Below are 23,601 nucleotides of genomic sequence, written 5' to 3'. Positions count from 1 at the left end.
CCTTGTTATTAAGGCCAATTTTTTTGGTTTCAGAGCTGATCCTATTAATGAGGTTTCATTGTACAAAGAAAGTCAGTCTAGTGAAGGGAACCACTCGCAGCAGTTCAGAGCCATAAATATAAGCCGTGATACGCTGCCATGAAGCGTCATCCAGAACTTTCCTTACTGCTGCTTTTGATACTAGCGTATCCCAGTGTATAAAACATAACAGGTTCCATAAGTTCTTTACACAGAAACAGTGATAGCGGCTCAAAACACCTTTGAGAGTTTTATAATAGTTGCAAATGTTCAAGCAATCCAATTCTGCTAACAGTTGCTGATACACTACCTTGTTCTGTTTGTGTGACCTGGCTGATTGAAGATGGTGTTCTGAATCCAATGGACAGGTCAACTCAAGTAAGGTGATTGAATTAGTGGCAGTATTATGAACAACAAGGTCTGGATAATATGGAGTCACCATCACAGCTGGTGGAATTGTGGCTGGAGGTGACTCACTGGTTTGTAGGTTTGGAAGGTCAGCAAAAACTCAAATAAATGGTAAATTTTAAAACATGTTGATAAATTGGGATACACTGCAGCACCAAATTATGCCGGTAAGTATATCTATTCTGTGACAAAGCCACTGGACAGCCATACAAAACATGGGCAGTAGTGTGGACATGGGGAATCACATAATTACACCGTGCACTGCACTGGATATTCCATCTACATTAACTAACAGCAGTTGGTAATGTGTCAGATGATGCTTGTAAAAATTGCCCTGGATGGAATCCTGACAACAAACGATTCCAAGATCTGCAAGTAGCTTCCAGCTTAGCTGAATCATCAAATTTGCACTGAACTGAAAGTGTTTGGAGGTGATCCTCACAGTGAGATTTGGTATCAGATGTTTTGGCTTTTAAGTATAATGATGGTAAAGTAGTAAGTTGTTTCTTGGCAGCCATTAAGATGGAGTAATCATGGTCTTGCGTTTGCAGAAAAATTTTCCCTAAATGCAGATTAAATTTTTTCCCCTATTTGTGTTTCCTCTAACTGCCCAACTCATGGAGTTGGGGTCAGTGGAAACACTGACACAAGAAAGTAGATATATATGACACACTGAGACAGCAAACTCCTGGGTAATAAAGAATTACTCGGGTGGCACTCCTTAGGAGATGTAGCCACTTCTTCAAGTAGCAGACAACCATAAATTCCATCTTTGATATACACTAGATTGTGTAACTGGATCAACACTCAGGTGGAAATGCAGAAGGGATATGATATAATTTCTATAAATCCAAAGTTTATATTCTTCACAGACGGACAAAGCATCAGCTTTTTATTTGTGATGCCATTGGTTGCGTCTCCGTAGACAAAGTTGTCCATTCCACTGAATTTGATTTTATTGACTACCTGTACGTTTGTCATTGATATGGCAGAACACAAACTTTACTCCAAAACTTGGAAAAGGATTTATATTTTAGCTATGTAGCATTAAGAACAGCAAGAAGCTTTAGTAACTCATGAATGTAACTTCACCAGACCCTACATATCTCACTGACCAATGAAAGAAAACAAGGAGGTGAGATAGTGGTCTGGCCACACGAGACTACATCTTGCAAGGCAACTAGTTATTGTTCATGTACAACACCTACATCTTGCAAGGCAACTAGTTATTGTTCATGTACAACACCTACATCTTGCTAAAAGTACATTTCTGTGCACAGACCCCCTTAGTTGACGTACTCCACACTACAATAAATCAGGAAACACTATGAGAGCAACTGTTATAACTATTTGATAACTGTTTCTCTGATATACGGAGCATCACACGGTATATCTCTCACCTCTTCCCATTTGTCTTCGTGTAGACCGTCAGTGTATCGGTGTGGTCCTTTACGAGCTATCACTTCATCTATCATCGCGTCTATATCCAGTGACGCCCCACCGGGTGGTTGGTTACCTGCCATTCTGCAGTGCACTCTAAATAACGCGCATTGTTTAGATTCTAAATAAATTCGTGCAGCATATTGCCACAGCGCTTGAGCTAATGGATCTATGGTCCATTGCTCTTGAGGAGAGAGCCAAAGCAGACGAAGAAAGAAGAATAAGTAATCCGTATTGTGTGATGGTGTCTGGGTGTATCTGTAACACTTGTTTGTTTACCATGAGTAGTTACTATGGTAACCTTTATACATGTTTTCAACCAATCAACAGGACTAGAGCAACAAGGTAAACAAGATGGAGACACTTACATGTTCTTCATGGGAAGCTCTCAATGTGTAAGTGGTAATAATAGTGATAGCAAACTGAGTTAGTTTGCGTAATTATGTTCGTAGGGAAAGAGCACAATGCTCCTACGATTTCTTGAAAGGTGAAGATAATACTCTTGAGAAAAGTTGTATCCAATTTTCTTAATGAAATGTTCCAAGCATGGAATTTTATTGCCATTTATTATGTAAATCTAGACCTGTACGCTTTTCTTTCTCACAGAGGCGAGTCCCCGAAGTCTACCATTGGAATTGAGTACACATTTGGTCGGAGGTCAAGAGGTGCTAACATGGCCAAAGACATCACACACCTGTGGGAGCTGGGCGGTGGCACTTTACTAGCTAAACTCATTGAAATACCGATCACTGCAGAGTGTCTAAAGTTAGTACCTCAGGTTCAGAGCTAAACATTACAAACTATCTAAAGCAAAGTATAAACACCAGGAAATTTGTGAAGTGCATGTCTATATTCAATTACTTTCCTAGCTAAGTTCTGCATAGGCACAGTACAAGTATTGAATAGAAATGTAGTTCCTAGTATTGTTTAAAGTGATTGACCTCCTACATGATATAGAAACCTTGGAACAAACCGTAAGTATCCTGACTTGTTTTCAAGTTGCTGTATTTGTGTTAACTGTTTGGATTATGTAGGCGTCCTCCAGTGTCCACATTAACAGGTTCCATATCATTTGGATAACTATTTTGAAAGCTGGTGTCAGAGTTGATCAAGTGCTGAAGTAGCTAACTAGCCAATAAATACTAGAAAAGTCATAGACCCTTAAATAGTGCTGGATGTACTTGTACTGTAGAGTAAGAACGTTAAAAAAATGGTTTACTTAAAAAGGAATCACCTGGAGATCGAACCCAGGACCTTCTGCATGTAAAGCAAATGTGATAACCACTACACCAATGAACCTGTCACATTGGTATCATCTCTTGTATACTTGATAAGTGTTCTTGTAGTTGCAAATCTGCTGTACTACAATATCAAGAGTTGAAGATTATTAACTCTTGACAATATCTAATATCTATTCTATTGTATTACCACCTGAAATTTGGTATTTTATGCCATTGTGTGTTCTCTTGTATTGTTACTACAAGGCTACTTGTACATAATAATATTACCATGTGTGTGTGTGTGTACATGCATGGGTGTGTGTGTGTGCATGCATGAGCGTGTGTGTGTGCATGCATGGGCGTGTGTGTGTGCATGCATGGGCGTGTGTGTGTGCATGCATGGGCGTGTGTGTGTGCATGCATGGGCGTGTGTGTGTGCATGCATGGGCGTGTGTGTGTGCATGCATGGGCGTGTGTGTGTGCATGCATGGGCGTGTGTGTGTGCATGCATGGGCGTGTGTGTGCATGCATGGGCGTGTGTGTGTGCATGCATGGGCGTGTGTGTGTGCATGCATGGGCGTGTGTGTGTGCATGCATGGGCGTGTGTGTGTGCATGCATGGGCGTGTGTGTGTGCATGCATGGGCGTGTGTGTGTGCATGCATGGGCGTGTGTGTGTGCATGCATGGGCGTGTGTGTGTGTATGCATGGGCGTGTGTGTGTGCATGCATGGGTGTGTGTGTGTATGCATGGGTGTGTGTGTGCATGCATGGGTGTGTGCATGCAAGCAGGCATGCGTGGAGAAGGCTCTGGTAGTCCTCTCCAGTTTTTTTTGTTGGCACTATCAAATTCTAGCAAAGCCATTCAAAACAGTTGGCACATATGATGATGCAACATCAGTTGGAATAGAACAACTGTTGCTAAATAGTTAATGCTAAAGATACAGTACATGTCATTGCTTCTGCCAAAAATATACTGGCAAATGTTACCATATGGTCAGGTCACTGACATACAAAAAAACAGACTATTTAACATAGAAGTACCATATATGGTATGGACATTATTGATACAGTGTTTTAATTGTTTATTTTTCAGAGGTTTGGTAGTGTTCATTGTACTGGACTTGTCAAAGCCAGAGGAATTGTGGAACACTCTTGAAGTGCTACTAAAACAGGTTGGCTATATAGAGTATATGGGATGAGACTTTATTGCATGGTACTGAATTATGTGGTATTGAATTGTATGTATGGTTCTATCATAGCATTTAGGTAGGGACCCATACTAGTATGCTGTAAAATTCCTGAAAGACTTCTGAAACTTCAGCTAGTTTATTATCAGAAACAGCTTTTTTTTAGTAGATATTTTAATCAGACAGTATGATACAGTACAGTATCTGCAAAGTTATACACTGTTGCAGTAGTGCGTACCGCACATATCCAACCTAGATGCTCCCAAGCCATATCACAAAATACTCAAGCTATTTAACGTAACAATTTTCATAATGATGGTCAGCATTTCACACTAAATACTGAAGAATATAAGAATAAGATACACTGACCTGTATGTACATGCATGCAGATCTGAAAATTTTATTGGTTTGTAATGTCAGTATAGATGATACGTAGCTACAAGTTCAGCTTTTTTCCACGAGTGATCTCTTAATGGAATGCTTTACCAAGTGTCACTGTCAATGCACCAACTCTACAACAATTCTTTACACTTGTACACCAGTGATCTCTTCAATTACTTAATTACTTATACTTAATTAATTTACTTACTTACATTCTAATTTAATTTGTAACTAATCATTGTATGTATATGAATCTTACAATTATAAAATATAATAATATAATATTTATGAAGCCCACCATTTACTCCTTCTGGTTTTCTTGTTTATTATTCTCTGATGATGTTGTGCTGTTAATGTATTAGCATATGTGTGTACTGTAGCTTGTATCAAGTGCTCAACTATTAGTTGTATCATTCACCTATTACAGTAGACCCTCGGTTATCCGACCCTCATATATCCATACCCTTGTTTATCCGAAATTGGAAATGACTGTTCTATTAGAGTATTTTGAGCATAGGTGTGTGTTCTATTAGAGTATTTCGACAGAGCTCTGTAAATGTATGGGTATCCGAACAATTCACTTATCTGAACACTTTTATCATTTCCTGAGAACAAAGGTGTTTCGATAACTGAGGGTCTACTGTAATATCATCTGTTAGAAATAGCTGTGCAGTATGGAGTTGTGATGTTAAGACACACCTAGCAGATATTGTGAATAGTATGTATCTACCTATGCATGTGTTAGTGCAGCAGAGAATCTCAAGTCTTACAAATAAGAAGCAATATACAGAGTAGGATGACAGCTGGTCAGCGATAGCAGTGTTGAGATTATCAGCAAGGAGAAGAGCAGTCTGACTATGCTCATCTATAATTTTCAGATAATGTTTTATGATCAGTTTATTGCTTTGGCATTTGCGTTATTCACCTGGGCATTTTATTATCAGAGCTGAGATATTTAACTAACTGGCCCAATAGGAAACTATTAAATAATAGTTTTATAATGTACCACTTACAGGTATGCCATATTCAAAGGATACAATATTGTTGGATGTACCTGTAATGCATTACGAACTGTGAACTATGTTACCATCCTCACTGGTCACCAGAGCTAAGTTACTCACATCTGTACGTATAAGGAAACCATTTGATGCTTTCCTTTCTTTCACAAGGGGAAAAGACCACAATCCTTAATGAGAATTTGATTGTTTTGAAATAGAATTCGTGTATGTGTCACAGTTGAAAGAGACCATTCAGCTCAATAATTGTAGCATTATGTGTATATTGTGTATTGTGTGCATAAGTGATAGTAATAACAATTACCAGTACATGTATGTTAATAATACAATGAAACAGTTCTACATTTACGCTCATCAGATGGATTCCAACTTGGAACCAACCGTCCATTGTTTGGCTAAAGCAGTCCATTAAGAAAGGTAAAGGGACTTTAGTGCCCCGCATAGTCACTAGCTATAATATTAATTGGCGAAGGTACATGAAAACGTTGTAAGACTTCACCATAACTATCTTACTGCCAAGCCCCTATATACTAAACAGCTTACTGATAGATGTACTGCAGCTGACATAAGGCTGCTGCAGATTGCTGAGTGAGAAGGTTGATTATTGGGTGTCTTGTGCGCAGAAGTCGAGTGTGATTGCAAAGGTTCAACCTCATGTGGCTTATTGTACTTTCACTCATGGTCTTGTTGGTAATGGACTTACTTTTTGCAAACTCTACCTGGCATTTCCTTCCTGCTGTTAACTGCTGGCAAATGTGTCAGTGACTTAGAAAGAGATCTGCTTGCCCTTCCATATGGGTTGTGTAATCCTTCTGCCAATTTTGAATTTGACTCTTCCCTTCAGGTTACCTCAACCTTAGTCCAGGAGATCATTGAACAGCAGACTCATTTCAGGGTAACAGTGGTTAGTGCCCAGTGCCAAGCTAAGGCTAATGTTATGTCTTTAAGACGTCAGTGGCTGGTTTCTAAGCAATCAGAACTTACTCCCCTTTTGCCAGCCGATTTACATCGCATTGTTTCTTTGTCTAGTGAGAAAGGTGCCTCTTCTTGGCTATCAGTGCTTCCTATTGAAGGACATGAATTTGCACTCCATAAAGGTGCTTTTGGGGATGCATTGTGTTTGCATTATGGATGGTTTCCCTGTGGCTTACCTGCAAAGTGTGTGTGTGGTCATGGCTTCACTGTTGATCATGCAATGAACTGTGCATCTGGTGGTTTCCCTACTCTACATCACAATGAACTTAGGGATTTCACCACAGCTGCTTTGTCTGAAGTTTGTCATGATGAGGCAATTGAGCCGGCGTTGCAACCCCTATCTGGTGAATCTTTTCACTATGCCACAGCTAATGTGGAGGATGAGGCACGCCTGGATGTCAGTGTGCCAGGATTTTGGGGAAACCGTCATCAAAAGGCTCTCTTTGATGTAAGAGTTTTTAATCCCACTGCTCCTAGTTATCGAAACACAGCAGTTTCTTCTCTATATAGCTAAAAAGGTTTGAGCGCAACAAACAGCATAAGTAGGTATGAGCAGCGTGTAAGGGATGTTGAAATGGGCTCTTTCACCCCTTTGGTATTCTCTACTTTTGGGGGAATGGGAGGTGCGGCCACTACTGCTTACAAGAGGTTGGCATCTCTGCTTGCTGCTAAGAGAGACCAGAGATATAGTAGTGTTGTATCCTGGATTAAATGCTCCAGTGCAGCTTCACCAGGTTTTCTTTACTGAGGTCAGCTGTAACCTGCTTGCGTGGAGCCAGGTCTCATCGTGGCAGCCCAGTGACTATTGGAGCACTTGACCTTGCAATATCTGAGGGTCAGGTGCTTCCATGACATGTACTTTGAATTGTTGTTTATTGTTTTTTTCATTTGTTATATATATATATATATATATTTTTTTTTATACAAAAGGATCATTGTTACCTCCTTTGATAAAGGCGGGATAGTGAAATACAATGCAAATGTCAATATGTGAGAGTGTTTGTTTACTGTAGTTGTTGGAAACCCTTCCTCGCGAAAGGGGTGGTTAATTAGCGATATATTGGTTTTTTTTTGGTTTTTTTTCAATTTATTTAAACAGGGAAGGTAGCATCAGCAAAGCTGTTTTTCAGCTACGCCCTGTATACAGCATACATGTATAAAACTACATACATTTACAAATTAATATTAACTACAATTATATTGTTCTAAATAGCTACTCCTGAATTGAAATAAAGTTGATGCGTGATACAAAACAGCTGGCAGAGCGTTCCACAATATAGTACCTCTGTAATATAAGCTTCTTTTCCCATAATTAGTCCGTAGCTGTGGAACAAACAAGCGATGAGCATTTCTGCTGATACGTCCCGTAACATTAACAGCATATTCAAATATGCCATGGAGATAATCTGGAGCCAACTTGTGCAATACTTTGTAAGTTTGTAGAATGGTATGAAACTTGCGTCGTTCAGTAAGGGACTGTCCTGAGATAGATGAGTCATTACAAAGAGAAATATACTTAGAGTGAAATCTTTCTAAACGTCTAGTTTGGCTTGCATTTGTTGGTTGCCACGTGACACCACATCACAATATTCTAGAATGGGCAGAAGTTTGTAGGTGTGTCTCGATGCGACTGGCCGATACGTAGCCGCCATTATCGAAGGAACCACGCAGGGGCGGATCCAGAGTCTGGAAAGAGGGGGAGCACCTTGCTGAAAAAAAAGTTGAAGAGCAAAAAAAAAAAAAGGTCACAACAATAATAGCTAGTTATCCTTTACCAAATATATTATATAACGTATGTTATGTAAAATAAAATCCTATTTATAACTTCATAAGTAAGCTGCACTGCCTCATGAACATTGTGACTGCTCTATTAGAGTAATTGACTGCTCTATTAGAGTATCTCGATCTTGTATGCAATTTATTGAAGGGGGGCGGGGGGGATATGCCCCATCCTGGATCCGCCATTGCCACGCGCACGGCAACTAATTATTAATGTTCTAGGAGGTAGTTACAAGAGTAGAACTAGTCTTCTGTGCGATAAATTCGAAGATATTGCTACTTCCGGAAACAATGATCCGGCACGAAAAACCGGATGATTCCAATCCCGGGTACTTGTCTGTATATCTATGGTATATCTATTATTTGGCGGGCGTTACCAAGAAGATGTCGCTAAACAATTTAAGTTCTATTCCTACAGGGGTGTTCACCATGGGATGTTTCCTGCTAGTATGGCTGCTGTACTCGAGTAACACTCATCAACCTCCTAAAATTTCGCCTACTCTAGACGAAAAATACTCTCCACGTAAGGGCTCACCAGAGTTAGAAACACTGCAGAAAGTGGCCATTACACCTGGGGCAGTTTCCCCGGACACGCCGACGACGCCGGAAAAGACAACCTCAGATTCAACGGGTAGTCGGGATTCCCACTCAAAACAAGGAGTACCTTCTGGTACACCACACGAGGTACCCTCACATGAGTTGCCAGAACGTGTGATAAACGGAGTAAAATCATTTTTAATTTTTGTTGGGCACGCACAAAGTGGCCACAGTATCGTTGCCAGTATATTGGACAGCCACCCTCACATTGTAGTAACACATGAGCTGAATCTATTCCATAAAATGGGGGACAACCCACAGTGGACTAAATCAGACATTTTCAATGCAATTTGGAAGCAGTCTGTCACTACATCAGGTTCTGGTCTGCGTATGGCACACCATAAAGGCTACACACTGGCCATCCATGGCCTATATCAAGGTACTTATGACTCGTACATTGATGTTATTGGAGACAAGAAAGGTGGAACAAATGCTCAGTTACTAGTAGTCCGGCCAAAATTCTGGGAACGGATCTATAATCAACTAAAGTCAATCGCACCGGTTAAAGTGTTTCACGTCATCCGCAATCCATTTGATAATATTGTTACTTCAGCTTTTTTTGCAGCCACAGGATTTAATGGAACTGAAGTTACTTATCTGAAAAAGAATGGCTATAACCACTCTATTGATGCAAAGTATGTTGATCCACAGATCAGTCAGTACTTCATGTTATATAAAGCCATTGAGGATGCAAGAACAAAGTTTGATCTTGACATGATCCAAATACATGGTAAAGATCTTGTGGCTGATCCAAGAAAAATCATTAAAGAATTGTGTGATTTTCTACAAGTCACTTGTGACAATCATTTCTTGACTGTGTGTAGCAATAAAATTTTCCTAGCAGAGTCTAAAACACGTTACCGGCTTTATTGGAAAGACTACCAAATCAAAAGGGTCCGGAACAATATCAAAAAATTTAGCACGTTACAAAGATACCTTGACTTTGATTCTTAGCATCTCAGTGTTTCATCACTTGTGTACATCATTTATATCATCTTTATCTAAGAAGTTACTGGATACAAACCATGGGGTTTTGATAAGTCACTTTGCTCTGTATAGCTATAGAACCAGAAGAGGTTGTAAACTACATGTTAGCTCCTGTGGAGACAGTCACTTAAGTTTAGTTTATATAGTTTGAGTATTGCAGTGAGGAGATATTAAATATGTATGTTAAATACGTGAAAATAAATTTCTATATATTATAAAGTAGACCAAGATAAGAACCAACAAATTTTACATTCCAGTTTTGACTGGCTTGCTAACTGTATATAGATGAAGTACCAGGTGCAGTGCTGAAGGGGTGGGATTCAGTGGTTTCCTGGAAAGCAGTAGAGAAAGCGGCAATTATACCTAGTGCTAGTGCTGAAACGATTATTCGGTTATTTGACTATTCGGTCGGTATGACACTTCAATTCATTAACACACTATTTGAATAATCGTTAGCACTTTGTACACTGTATTCAGATGGAAAAGCCAGCCTTGATTGTGAATGAAGTGATGTAGCTATGCTGTAAAAATTCTATTTTAGAAAAGATAGAAATAGCTTTTAGGCTTTACCTTGCTCCCTAACAAAAGGTTTCAGTACTTTTTCAATAGAAGTATTTGGTCGTTTTGTTCACAACTATTCGAATAGTAAAAATTGCTATTCGTTTCAGCACTACCTAGTGCAGTTCCATCAAATGAGCTGGTACCACCAGTAAGGACAAGCTGAGGATCAACAGATAGTCTCCAAATAAGAAGCATGAAGACCTACCACAGGAGTGTGATAAATGGAGTAAAATCAGTTTTTAAATTTTGTTGGCCACCCACATGAGCTGGCAGACAATCAGAGACAACCTGCACCAATTTAAGTGTGATAAATGGTGACAAATCATTTTGTTTACAAATAATTGTATCCCTACCATGTCCTTAAATAACATGTTTCATTGTCTAAAATTAATACTTAGTTTTAACCATTCCATTACCTGAACAAACCACCCCATTTGCAAGTTAATTGGTGTCCCACAGGATAATATTATGATAAAATTACCCATATCTCCTAGCAGAAGGAGCTTTGGTTGTGAAACTTCACAGCAAAGTGCAAAAAAAAAAAAAAATACTGAAATTTTCAATTGAATTTTCCTGCAATTTTTGCATGTGACTAAAAGAATGGTATTCCAATATTGGGTCACATAATATTATGGTATTTAGTATACTACACATTACATAATATAGTGATACAAATAATGTTTATAGTAATTTCAATGCGTTATTGTCTGGAACAAGTGATAAGAATGGCTATATCCTGCACAGTTGATCCCCACAGGTCACTCAGTATTTCACATGATACAGAGTCATTCAGCAAAGTTCATGATCCAAGTACACATGGTAAAGATCTTCCAGCAGAGTCTAAAAACTGACATTACCAACTTTATTAGAGAGACTGCCAAATCAGAAAGGTCCTCAAAAGTTTAGGCAAGCACTTTACAAAGATAACTTACTTTGAATTTGATTCTCAGCCTTCTTAGTATTGAATTATGTGTAAAATGTATATATATATATATATAGAATCTGAGATATCTACAGTAGCGAGAAGCTGTCAGAATTAAGCACACATGAGAACTTGTGGCCATGTATTATAGTAAGATTGTATACAGTGGATCATCACACGTATTAATTTAATATTACACTTCTTATAAATCTACAAGGATGCATATCTAGAGCATCAGATCGTTCTGAAGAGGGCTCAGTGGTTTCTGGGGAACATTACAGAAAATGGCAATGCTACCTGAAGCAGTTTTATCCAACAAGCCGGCATAACTGGTATAACTAAGCTCAGGTTAATAGACAACACAATGCAATCCACTACTATAAAATATTTTGAGGATGCAAGAACTGATTTCATACACATTGTAACTCATGACTGACCAAGGAAAGTCAGTAATGGAATGTGTTATTTTCTGCAAGTCACTTGTGATGATTATTTCTTATCTGCAAGAATGTACAGCTAGAAATGATGTGGCACCAGTTGCAGTTCTGGGTTCAATTAACCCATCCTACTGTAAGTCATCGGCCATTACAAAAATAATATTAGGCATCATAGTTGCAACATTTGTAGCATCTTTTGTTGTTTTGTCTTCTCTTGCCTCTTCATTTTGCTTGTTGACTTATCTTGATCGTGACTGACTGAATCAATTATTTGCTTTGTATTGCTGGAAACCATGTAATACAATATAATGTGACTAATGACTTGCATGGCAAAACCGTCTAACTATTATGCTCTTGTAGCAACATTACAGTGGTGCTCATGTGTGTTCTCCCACTGGCCAGTATCTTGTCCTGGTTATGCAAGGCAGGGTACTGAATGGTCTGGACAACTTGTACATTAACTGTGGATATTTTGAGAATGCTATGTATGTACATGTCACATGGTTCATGATCACTACTAACAATTCTTTCCATGCTTACTCAGGTTCTAATAGTTCTTGTGTGACAACAAAACAAGCAAAATCACATGCATAGGATTTTGACCAATCAAATTGATTCATTTTTTAACTTCAAACTATAATTGCCTTCCACTTTAAATTTGTCAACTCGCAAGAACTATTGGAACCTGAATAATAACTCTGCTACCTGGCCACATCCCATTTCAGGAGGTGACTCACAATTTTGCAGAAAAGTTTATCAGAAAACAAGCTTAACTTAACAGATAATAGATAATCAGAGACAACACAGTCCTCCAGTGACAATGATCCCTCGTGCCTACCACATGGAAAGGATGGTAAAGAAAAAATGTTAAGAGCTGACATATTTCCTATAACATCATCCATAGCAGAGATAGTAGTCTGCTTGCCCTAAATTGTATTTCTGATTTAAACGAGCAGTGTTCAGTTGCAGCAAAGTTTATGTACATGACAAACACAGTAAAACATTTTATGGAGTAGCCACAGTATTGTGGGAAGTGTATTGGACAATCGTCCTCACACTGTAATATCACATTGAGTTGAATCTATTTCAAAACATAGGGTACAACCTGCATTGGACTAAATCAGTATTGATGTAATCAGCATAGTGTTTCTATATAAAAAGCCATCTGTCCATCTGACCATCACACTTTTTACTCACCAAACTCAGTATGAATCGACACAATCAGTGCTGATAATCAAGCTGTCATCATCTGGCTACTCTAAGATTGTTATCATGAGTTCATGCATGCTTCTGTTCGTTCTCTACAGTACATAGGAGGCCAAGGTGTAGAGAAAACTTGAACAACATTCCTTTGAAAATCACTGCACAGACTGTTCAAGTGGCAGAATGCCTGACTAGCGTTTAGGAGATTGTGGGTTCAGATCAATGTGTCACAGTTGACTTTTTTTCTTTCTAAGCAGTATCTTTTTGTGCACACCTTTTTAAAACTCAACTTTTAACTCATAGTATCTTGGCATGCAAAGCACGTATCAACGTGGGATTTTAGCAAAATTAAATGCCCAACTTCTGGCAACTTGAGTGTTGCTGTAGCAAATCAATACGTGCTTTTGTTTATTCTTTGAAGGCACACTGGTGTAATACATGGGAACTCATAAATCATTGATTCATGAGCGGTGAGAATTTGATAAGCTACCTTATATCCCTCAATTATCATTATCCGAACACTTGGTTATCTGAACATTAGAAATGACTGCTCTATCAATAGATGCATGTTCTATTAGAGTATTTGAGCAGCGCTCTGTATATAAATGAATGGGCTTTGATTATCCAAACTTTTTGATTATCTGAACATGTCTTGTTCCCAAGGGGGTCGGATTTAATCAAGGGAGCACTGTAGAATAATGCTGAAACCAGAAGAGCTTGTGAGCTATATACGTGCAAGCTCCTGTGGAGCCAAACACTACAAGTTTAATATTAGTTGAGTAGTACAATAAGCAAAATATACCATTTTGTTTCATTACTTGCTAATTATATAGCCAACTGTTCATGTGTACAGCGACACCAGACTGACGTTAGGCACCTTCCTTCTGTAGTTGACTACTTTCATTGCAGACTTGTATGATTAACAGTAGTACCTACCCTATGGATACATATAAGGTATTTACTAGCTATGAGAATGGAAAAGTACCTCACCATCAGTTGTATGACTTGCTACGTGATAGAGACATCAATATTAATTGTGAAGTTGAAGAAGGGAGACTTTCTGCATTGAAGAATGCTGTAAAGTGGTCAAAATCAGGACATTCACGAGTCACTTATTGATGTCAATGAAAGTGGAGTGACACAAAGATTAGTTGAAGTTATAGACTAAAATTGGTCACACCAGTTAAAGTGTTTCGTGTTGTCAGCAATCTGTTTGATAATATGCTTTTTTACTACCACAGGATTTAATGAAAACTACAGCTACTCAGTTGCATTGCGCTTCTAAAAGTACTCAAAATGATATTTTACATTATACACCAACCATTGAGGATGCAAGAACCACGCGAATACAAGTAACTCATGACTGACCCAAGGAAATTTGTTCTATAACGCGTAATTATATTGGAAAGATGGTTGAATCAGAAGCATCCTAAGCAGTGTAAAGAGTTGGCTCTTTTTTAACTTTAATTTGTTACTTCTCATGAGTATACATCATATATCACTGAAATATCTATAATATGCAAAAATGTATTTTTACCGAGATATCTATACTGGAGTTTTATGGTAGCTAGATATCTGCAAGGGAGTGCAACTAGAAACTATGGTACGTATTTAGGTTGAGGCAGCAGGTGCAGTTCTGAAGGGAGTGCATGGTTTCATTACAGAAAGTAGCGATTAGGAGAGTGATAAGCTACAAGATTCCATGGATTCTGACTCAAAACAAGAAGCACATTCATATACATCACCCTCACCCCTACCATTGGAGCTAACATGTTGATGGACAAAGTAAAATCATTTAAAGTTTTATTGGGTACCCACAAAGTGGCCACAGCATCGTGGGCAGTATATTAGACAGTCATCCTCACATTATTATAGCACATGAGCTGGCAAAAGATAGGAGACAACCTGCGCTGAGTATTTTATAGAATATTGCTAAAATATGGGAATAAATTCCTTACCAAGACATTTTTTCACCAATGTATTTGTAAAGGTGCCCGATGACATATTTCAAAGAGTTTAAACTCAATTCCTGTGGGGAGCCTGTGACAGCTGCTGGAACGTGGGGCACCCGGAACCGTATCACGGCAGTGGCAAATGAGGGAGTTAGGGCTAGCCAGATTGAAGTTGTCACATCAAGCATAGGAAAAACTTGACCTACCAGAGATAATTCTGTAAGTGTGTTAAATAGTAAAATCTTCTACAGGAACTACAAGAAGCAGAAGTGTACCCGGAGAATGTAAATCTGATTCCACGTACTCACCTTCCAGTTACAAGGTGCCAAAATCCACAACAACTACAATATCAGCTAATTCATTTACCTTTAATGTGCCTGACTACGACAACATCATCTGGTTAGAAGGTGTGATAGCAACAACTAATACTAGTAGAACAACAGTGTCCTTTAGTGGTCACTTGTTAGCAGCAGCAACACAGTCTGAGAGCTGATGAGCCAAGCTTGTCATTTAAGCTTCAGCCTAGTCAATACATCATTATCTGATGTTAATTATCAGACCAATATGTTCTACTGGCAATACCATTTAGAGGGTAAACTTTGGCAAATAGCCAGCTAAATTGCATTTGGCAAAATAGATGTTGGCAAATTCGATCTCAATCTTTAGCTAATCTCAGGTGCTATGAGTAATTGGCGGGTTAAACTTTGGTGAATATTTGTAGCAAATCACCAAATTCACCGAAGTTTTCCCCCACCAAAGTTTCCCTCTATATGGTAACTGCCGATACTGAAGGTCATTCTAGTGTTCCTTGTCAAGGGAAAGCACCACCATTAGATTATTGCACTATTAATGGTGCCTCAATAACATTTGATGGTCACAGTTATGACTAGCTTTGCCACACATACTGGACTAATAAGGGTGGGCAATACGAATAATAAGATATTGATATTGAAACTCTGGCATCAAGTGCTTTTTATTCTGTGTTGTGATTGTGTATTGAAGTACATTACTCTATGCTGTTCAAGAGGCCACAACACAGCAAGCTGCACTTCCTGAACCCCTTGTTGTCTTAATGTGTTTGGTAATAGTTGTGTTCAGATAAATAAACTTTGTTTTGTACACGTCAAATTACATGTTCATATGTAATATTTCCTTTTATGGTAAGGTTCATAAGGTACTACATATAGGAAGTTTTGAATTCCTACAAGTAGGTAGATCATCAAAACATCTTGTGACCTTGAAACAAAAAAGTTCAATCTATGCGTATTAAATTGTATGGTCTGGTAGTATGTAGGTCCATGCCATATGTCCCAGAACCCTTGGACTTTCTTTCCAGCACATAATGTGGCCTTCTTATGAATACAGTGAGAAATTGTTTGCAACATCAGTATCAACGACAAGTACCATGCAGGGGCTAAAAAAAGGGGCTAGTTGTGGCCAAAAAGCTAGTTGTAAATGACTTTTGGCTAGTTGTAAAAGTCATACTAAATAGCAATCTGCACCACAGAAAAGAGTAAAGTCAAAAATTACATACATTTGCTGTACATGTTTACAGGGATTTGACTAAAAGTACCTCAAGATCCAGTCTTGAGATTGCCATTTTCAAAAATTTTCCATTTGTCCACTAAAATTGCAACTAGTTATAGTTATGGTCATTTTCACAGTACACTATTGATATAAAATAATTCTTATAAAACAATAGTTTGATCTGAAGAATTGGCTTGTACATCACTGTAAGTTTGTTTGCTATTTCCTAGTTCCAGGTCTCAGTCACTTATCTCAAATTGCTTCCAGATTCAATCTTGCCACAATTATGTTTCAACTAGGTAAATATGCTCCCACACTCTCCTGAAATCCCTCCCTTCACTGACATTTTTCTACACAACAATTGTGACAATATACGCAATATGCAATTCAATTCAAACACAAAGAAATTTTTGTTCATATGTACTACTACCCCCCCCCCCCCCCCCATCTCAGATTTGGGCTAGTTGTAAAAAATAGTTTTTTTAGCCACTGGTACCATGTTTGGTTGCACTATCACACACATCATTAGTTGTGTTGCATAACCATTGGCCTCTCCTCTAGCCACTGCTAAACCGAGGATGTACCTACAAAACAATTGAGTCAACTGACTTTTTCTGAATCCGTAGAATCAAGTGGCCTATAATTTGTAATACTACAAAACATGGGACCAAGGGAAATGCTGTATAATCCACATGCAGCTGAATACCATGTAGCGGGAAAGTTTGGAGAATTTGGTGAGTGAGTGGTGTTTCGCCAAAGTTTCAAACTATCCTGTTATATGATACCTGAATAAAGGGTTTATAACAAGTTTACATGTATGTATATAGTTGTATTGAGTGGTTATGAAGCATTAATGCTGTGAACTCTTGCTTGCCCTGCAGCTGAAGCAACACCTGGATAATATTGTGACTCAGTTGAAGGTAAAATCTCCTGAAGCTGTTGCTAAACTACGACAGGCAGCATGGAAGAAATTTGGAGATGACCATCCAGTGAGACGAAGACTCACTCTTTTGAGTTATTATTTCAAAATGATTCTTCTAGGACAAGGATCTGTTGAATCCCCTGCTGGTACCTCTAGTGATATTTGGCGGCAAGTACGACCTGTTTCAAGATTTTGATCCAGAGAAGAAGAAGATCATCTGCAAGACACTGAGGTTCATTGCCCATACCAATGGGGCTTATTTGCAGGTATTGTGTGAGTATAATCTACTCATTTAGTGGGTGTCTCTTACCTCATTATAGTGACTATGTCAAGTAGGTCCAAACATAGCTAAGGTATACTTCATGACCTCATTAATAAGACCACCTCATTATAGTGCCAATTAGGTCCCAAACATAGCTAAGGTATACTTCATGACCTCATTTGCACATTTGGCTTCCATGTAAATTTTTATTCTGTGTCCTTTTCACTTGTATCTATTTAGTTTGTGAGCACCAAATCAGATACATTATTTAACAAGACAAAACAGCTACTGAGTCACTTTGCATTTGGTACACCAGCCAGGTATGTGTGCTGTGTGGTATGTTCAAGTTGAGCTGATGCTCAGTAAAAAGACAGCGTCTGCCTAATACACATGTACTTTGCTCCATGCTAGGGTGTATTTCAGTTTGCAGTCCATTTGAATTGTCAGTGTCTGGCTAGATAGCTAACTTGTTCAGTGCAAAATAATGATTTACCACCAAATTTTAATGTACACATGTTCACCAAACATTACCCAATGCATCACTGACCATATGGTGTGTACAGATTTGAGGAGTCCATGATAATTCTTTACTATGCAAACATATTGACAGGACACCTCACAATTGTTCATTGCACAGCTACTAGTAATATGAGTAACTGTTCTCTCTGTATAGTCGTAGTATGTCCATGGACCACACTAAACCATTAATAGTACCTGCTGGAGCTGATGCTCTAGGGCAAATCGGTAAGAATGTGTACTTAAATGTGACTGTGTCTGTGTGTGCGTGCATATATATGTGTGTGCCAACACCTGTGAGACATGGTACAGCCTCCTGTGAGTTACTAGTCCTGCCCCAGGAGGATTTCCCTGCGATGACTCCTAGCACCTGAGTAGTGCACAGGTGTCCCAGTGCTGATTCACTGAGTAGGCATAGCACAGTAACCAAAGGCTATGTATGCTCTTCTTTTCTTGTGTGTGTGTGTGTGTGTGTGTGTGTGTGTGTGTGTGTGTGTGTGTGTGTGTGTGTGTGTGTGTGTGTGTGTGTGTGTGTGTGTGTGTGCATGCGTGTATGTGTGTGGCTAGTGTGTGGCTAGTGTGTGGCTAGTGTCTAGTGTGTTTTAGTATAGTGTGTGTCTACACACACAGTACATGCATATCAATTTATTTCTCTAAAGGAGTTCCACCAATTCCAGCCGGTGATATAAGCAAGATCAGTGCAAAGTATGTGTGTAGTAGTATGCATTGAAAACATATTGATTCTTTTCTTTATTTACAGAAATCCATATGATCTTTGGAAACAATCATATTGTGGCTTCTTCCCTCCATTAGTAAGTTTACAGTACTTTCACTTTTTTGTTCAAACCAGATTTTATAATTCCATATAATTTTATCGTCACATATGTCCATATATATTATAGTGTTGGTTTAGTTTTTCACCATAACAATATTTATACAGACAGCAATTGAACTAGCTATTCTTCCATAATGGAGTGGCATGCACTTATACACACATCTCTATAAGTGTAACCTACGTAATATAGTACCCTGGACTATGCCCTGATTGTCCCAGGTCAGTAGGAATACTTTGGGACACCAAGTGTCTGGGTTTATTGGGTATTAAATTTTGTAACTTTGTCATGGTTGGCTGAAGTGTACTTATGTAAGTACTAGTACCTGTATTTGGCTGTTCTCATCTAAAGTGCCCACATTAACAGGTCCCATGTACAGCTTTTGTATGCTGATCTGTAAAATCTTTGGCAAAATATTCAACCTTAAATTATTTACATGGATAGTATTATTATATTCTACCACCTTGAAGTACATCACATGTTATGTGTCATGAAACCTGCACATTACGCACCCGCATGAACATCATCACAGTGTTTGATAGTTTTAATGGGTTCATTTATACTATCACAATATTGTGTGATCATCTCCTACACATTCACAACTGTACTCTATACTCACCAAAATTTACTCTACTGATTATAGCATGTGTGTGCGTGCGTGTGTGTGTGTGTGTGAGGTGTAAATCATGTAAATGTTGTCCTTTTCAGAAGACGTCAAACAAGTCACACATTCCTGATGATCCTTGTAAGGATGTCAAGTATCAAGAACCAGCAATTGATTCAATGAGAGCTCAAAAAGATGAAGTGAGTAGGAACCACATGTGTGTGAGATATGTGTGATGTATAACATCTACTGTGTACTGTGTATACAGCTATATGGACATGCACTATGCACATTTGCTTTTACATGTACGCATACACACATGCACACACTCACTACACACACACACACACAACCACACATTATGGATGCATACTTACACCTACTATACTCATGCACACTTAATTAAAATTTAATTGTTAAACAAACACTTAATTACTTCGAAGAAGTTGTTATTACAACATTGTGTAGGAGGAATGGTCTAATATAGCAGGTAGGGGAAACATTACCAACCATTGATCATGCAAACACATGCCAACTTTAAACTTCTCCATGAGTTGAAGAATAAAAATAGTATAGCACACATTGTATAAGCCTTTTATATAAGCACAAGTTTTTCAAAATTATCTCAACGAACTGGATGGTTGGTGTTACATGTCTATCAGTCAGTCAGCCAATAAATCAGTTGTCTTCACATGATAATCCCTCCAGCTTATTTTTGTAAACACATTATATGAACATAAACTACATCCCAGCTGCTTTTGCTGATCTGAAATATGTCAGACCCAAAAGGAAATGGATGGCAATCTTGCTTTGATCAGAAAAGTGCCAATGGCTGACTGTTTTCACCCTTGGTAAATCAGTGTATGTATCATGTATCTATATAGAGCTTTGCCTCAAACACCCTTAGAGTACATGTATGGCAAATGGTGTTAAGGTTATATACATAGGCAATACGTTTTTATTCTTATCTTAATTTTGCAGGAGCTGGAAAAGTATCGTAAACAGTGTGAACGCAAAGCAAGGGAGTTGGCACGTCAGCGAGCCCAGTCAATGGCTGGATCCAGCACAACAAGCAGAGACAAAGATCAACAGAAATAAAATGTCAAATGTCATAACACACAGTCATACAAAACAGACACATACACAGGTACAACAGTCCATAATCAATGTCATACATTATATATTTAATATTTAGTATAGATTTATATATTTACAGAGATATTTAGCAACTACAGGGTAATTGACAAAAGTGATCGGGTTGCAATATTATTTACAAGATTATACAGAGTTTGCTGGTGATCGTTCGACGACCTTCAGTACTTCCACTACTACGATGCTGACTGCTGGGACTATTGCAGGCTACAGTTGTCTGTTCTGCTTTCTTTCGTTGTAGTTGATGTAGTACAATTCTGTAGGTCCCTGCAGCACAGTCTCGTGGGGTGTCTTCTTGTAAGGCAGTCAAGTCATCAAAGGGAACACCAAGTTTAGTTAATGTCTGTTGTAGCTGGTCTTGTAACATCTCAACACCTTCCCGTAAGGTGCTCTCGCTGCTGCCCAATCCACTGTCATTACAGCCGATGACAGCACATCCCATCCAAGCACTGTTCACTATGTCATCCATGGTGTAGCGATCAGATGGTTTCTGAGTAAGCATTCCCCGTATTAGTGTCTGTACATTAGTGGAGAGCTGGGATGGTATGTGATATTGTCCCTTCAATATGCACTTCTGTAAAACTGGTATGGTGTCTCCGATGAATGGCATCTTTCCAACAAGCATGAAGTACAGTAGAATCCCTAGTGCCCAAATGTCCACTTTTGTTCCAACATATTGTTTGTCCTGGAATAATTCTGGAGCAGCATACGGTGGTGACCCACAGAATGTGTTGAGTAGTTCATGTGCATGGGACAGTGTGCTGAACCCAAAATCTCCAACCTTTACTGTGCCATCTTGTGCAAATAGAACATTCTCTGCCTTAAGATCTCGATGTATGACACCATTTTTGTGCTGTAGAAAAGTGAAGTTCTCAATAAAAAGATAGAAGTTTATTTTTATACATATACACATGCTATGCACACATAAGCACCTACGTATATGATAGCAAAATGATTTGGTCACATGAATTCACAATATGCACAGGTGTGCGTGATTAATAAGGTAGTTTGACAGATAAAATTTCGTCTGACAACTTTCCCAGACACTCTGGCAGACGAGCTGGCCCAAACATGCCCAGCTTACATAAGCTCCAGCCCACAGCTATCATAAGTCACTTGACTTTGTGTAGGCTGTGGGAGAATGACTGGGCCAAACCCACACTGTATAAACACATTAACTATCTGATGTAACAACTACCATAGACAAAGTGCTTATAGAAACTACGGGTAACTTCATTCTTATAGTTTAATTGGCACTAAACCATGCACCCTTAGGCAAATGGCATCCGCTTGTATATACATTAGTAGACAATTATATTATGTACTTGCAAAAATTTAAAATATTTTGTAATGTTAAGTCAGCAGGATTAAATTTAATCTTAAATCATTTCTATGCAGACAAAATGTTTTCAGTTCAAAAGACATAACTCAAGACCTTACATCAACTTGGCACAACTGCACTTTGTGTGTAACCCCATTAACATACTTTATTGAACTACATACTACAATTACAATAACAGCCCATACATAGTGTAGACTTACCATGTGTTGAACGGCTGATATTACTTGAGCAAAAATTGGTCTTGCGTTGTCTTCTGAGTAGGGTCCATCCTTGGATATACATTCAAACAGCTCACCTCCAGGAGCATATTCCAAAATGATATGCATTTTTGGCAGTGAATCAATCACTTCATAAAGTCTTATAATGTTTGGATGATCCAGTCTCTCCATACAAAGGATCTCTTGGGAAAGAAGCTTTCTTGTACGTGCGTCCATCTTTGATTTGTCAAGGATTTTGATAGCAACTTTTTCTGAAAATATTATTTAAAAATTACTACTGCAAACTGATAAATTCTTCTCTACCTTTGGTAAGAATATGAACTCCCAAACGTACTTTGGAGAAATTTCCTGTGCCTATAGTTCCTTTGATGTTGTAAAATCGTATTCTTTTTCCCAGTAAGATTTCTTTGCTGAGTCGTGGATCATGCTCTAGTAGATGTAACTGTTGCTCGTACGGTGAAAGTGGTTTGGGATGGTCTCCATTCTGCTCCACTGGCAACACAGCCATTGTGGATAAGTCTGGAACAGGCTGCACCATTATAACATGATTGTTACCTCTTGACATCACAGGTAACTCTATACATTCAAACAGAAACCATATGATACCTACACTCGCACTATACTAACACATTATCACTAGTAAATACTTATAGTTGTCAACTAGCTAGTCAATCAACACCCACACACTCCACATCTTAGATCACAGTAATAGCTATTTGTCACACCATAGTAACATAACATATGCGAGATAACTTTTTAATAGCACGAAGATGCAAGGCGACATCTGCATCTGCTAAAATGCAGCATGCATCAACGTATATACCGCACCCATAACAGTACATCAAAGCATTTAAATATTCCAACGCTATATTAAACGATTATAGTGAACTTACCTAGGTCAAGATTGCCTCTGCCAACTGTTATCTAGTCGAATCAATGTCTGGACTTGATTGCATGGTTCGCTGGAACTTTAATCTCGCTTAAAATATCATCCAGTGACCAAAAAGCCACAAAACGACAGCACTTGTAGACAGTATCGTGGGAACGTTACAAATAAAGCCCCTCCCTTAGCCGATACTGCACTTTTACGGGAACAAAACTCAAACGTAAACAAACACATAAACAATCCGGTTTTGGTCAGA

The 23,601-nt window shown here is 38.6% G+C and overlaps 3 protein-coding genes across 6 annotated transcripts in view; 1 reads left to right on the top strand and 2 right to left on the bottom strand.

Annotated features, from left to right (window-relative positions):
• LOC136255371 (tetratricopeptide repeat protein 4-like) overlaps positions 1–1,986 on the bottom strand; it is a 13,172-nt gene extending 11,186 nt beyond the window's left edge. For both annotated transcript variants that reach the window (XM_066048128.1, XM_066048129.1), the window contains exon 1: positions 1,827–1,986. In XM_066048128.1, the coding sequence (XP_065904200.1) occupies positions 1,827–1,949 (123 nt within the window). In that variant the 5' untranslated portion in view covers positions 1,950–1,986. The remainder of the gene's footprint in view (positions 1–1,826) is intronic.
• LOC136255372 (cytoplasmic dynein 2 light intermediate chain 1-like) lies at positions 1,953–20,979 on the top strand. 2 transcript variants are annotated; one of them, XM_066048131.1, is made up of 13 exons: positions 1,953–2,090; positions 2,197–2,261; positions 2,319–2,353; positions 2,473–2,631; positions 4,180–4,258; positions 17,492–17,599; positions 17,652–17,798; positions 18,035–18,114; positions 18,468–18,538; positions 18,970–19,015; positions 19,071–19,122; positions 19,855–19,947; positions 20,729–20,979. In XM_066048131.1, the coding sequence occupies exons 1-13, from the start codon at positions 2,030–2,032 to the stop codon at positions 20,843–20,845; spliced, it is 1,113 nt and encodes a 370-aa protein (XP_065904203.1). In that variant the 5' UTR covers positions 1,953–2,029; the 3' UTR covers positions 20,846–20,979. The 2 variants fall into 2 exon arrangements, with proteins under 2 accessions (XP_065904203.1, XP_065904202.1); XM_066048130.1 differs by having other exon boundaries at positions 19,852–19,947.
• Positions 20,843–23,601, bottom strand: LOC136255366 (serine/threonine-protein kinase NIM1-like). 2 transcript variants are annotated; one of them, XM_066048118.1, is made up of 4 exons: positions 23,353–23,601; positions 22,763–22,988; positions 22,442–22,710; positions 20,843–21,752 (listed from the first exon to the last, which is right to left on the bottom strand). In XM_066048118.1, exons 2-4 carry the CDS (start codon positions 22,965–22,967, stop codon positions 21,018–21,020), a joined length of 1,209 nt encoding a protein of 402 aa, XP_065904190.1. In that variant the 5' UTR covers positions 22,968–22,988; positions 23,353–23,601; the 3' UTR covers positions 20,843–21,017. The 2 variants fall into 2 exon arrangements, with proteins under 2 accessions (XP_065904190.1, XP_065904189.1); XM_066048117.1 differs by having other exon boundaries at positions 22,763–23,035; positions 23,353–23,600.

Source organism: Dysidea avara, chromosome 5 (genome assembly GCF_963678975.1).
Source record: "Dysidea avara chromosome 5, odDysAvar1.4, whole genome shotgun sequence".
Taxonomy (NCBI): domain Eukaryota; kingdom Metazoa; phylum Porifera; class Demospongiae; order Dictyoceratida; family Dysideidae; genus Dysidea; species Dysidea avara.
This window is presented reverse-complemented; position numbering and strand designations above follow the sequence as displayed.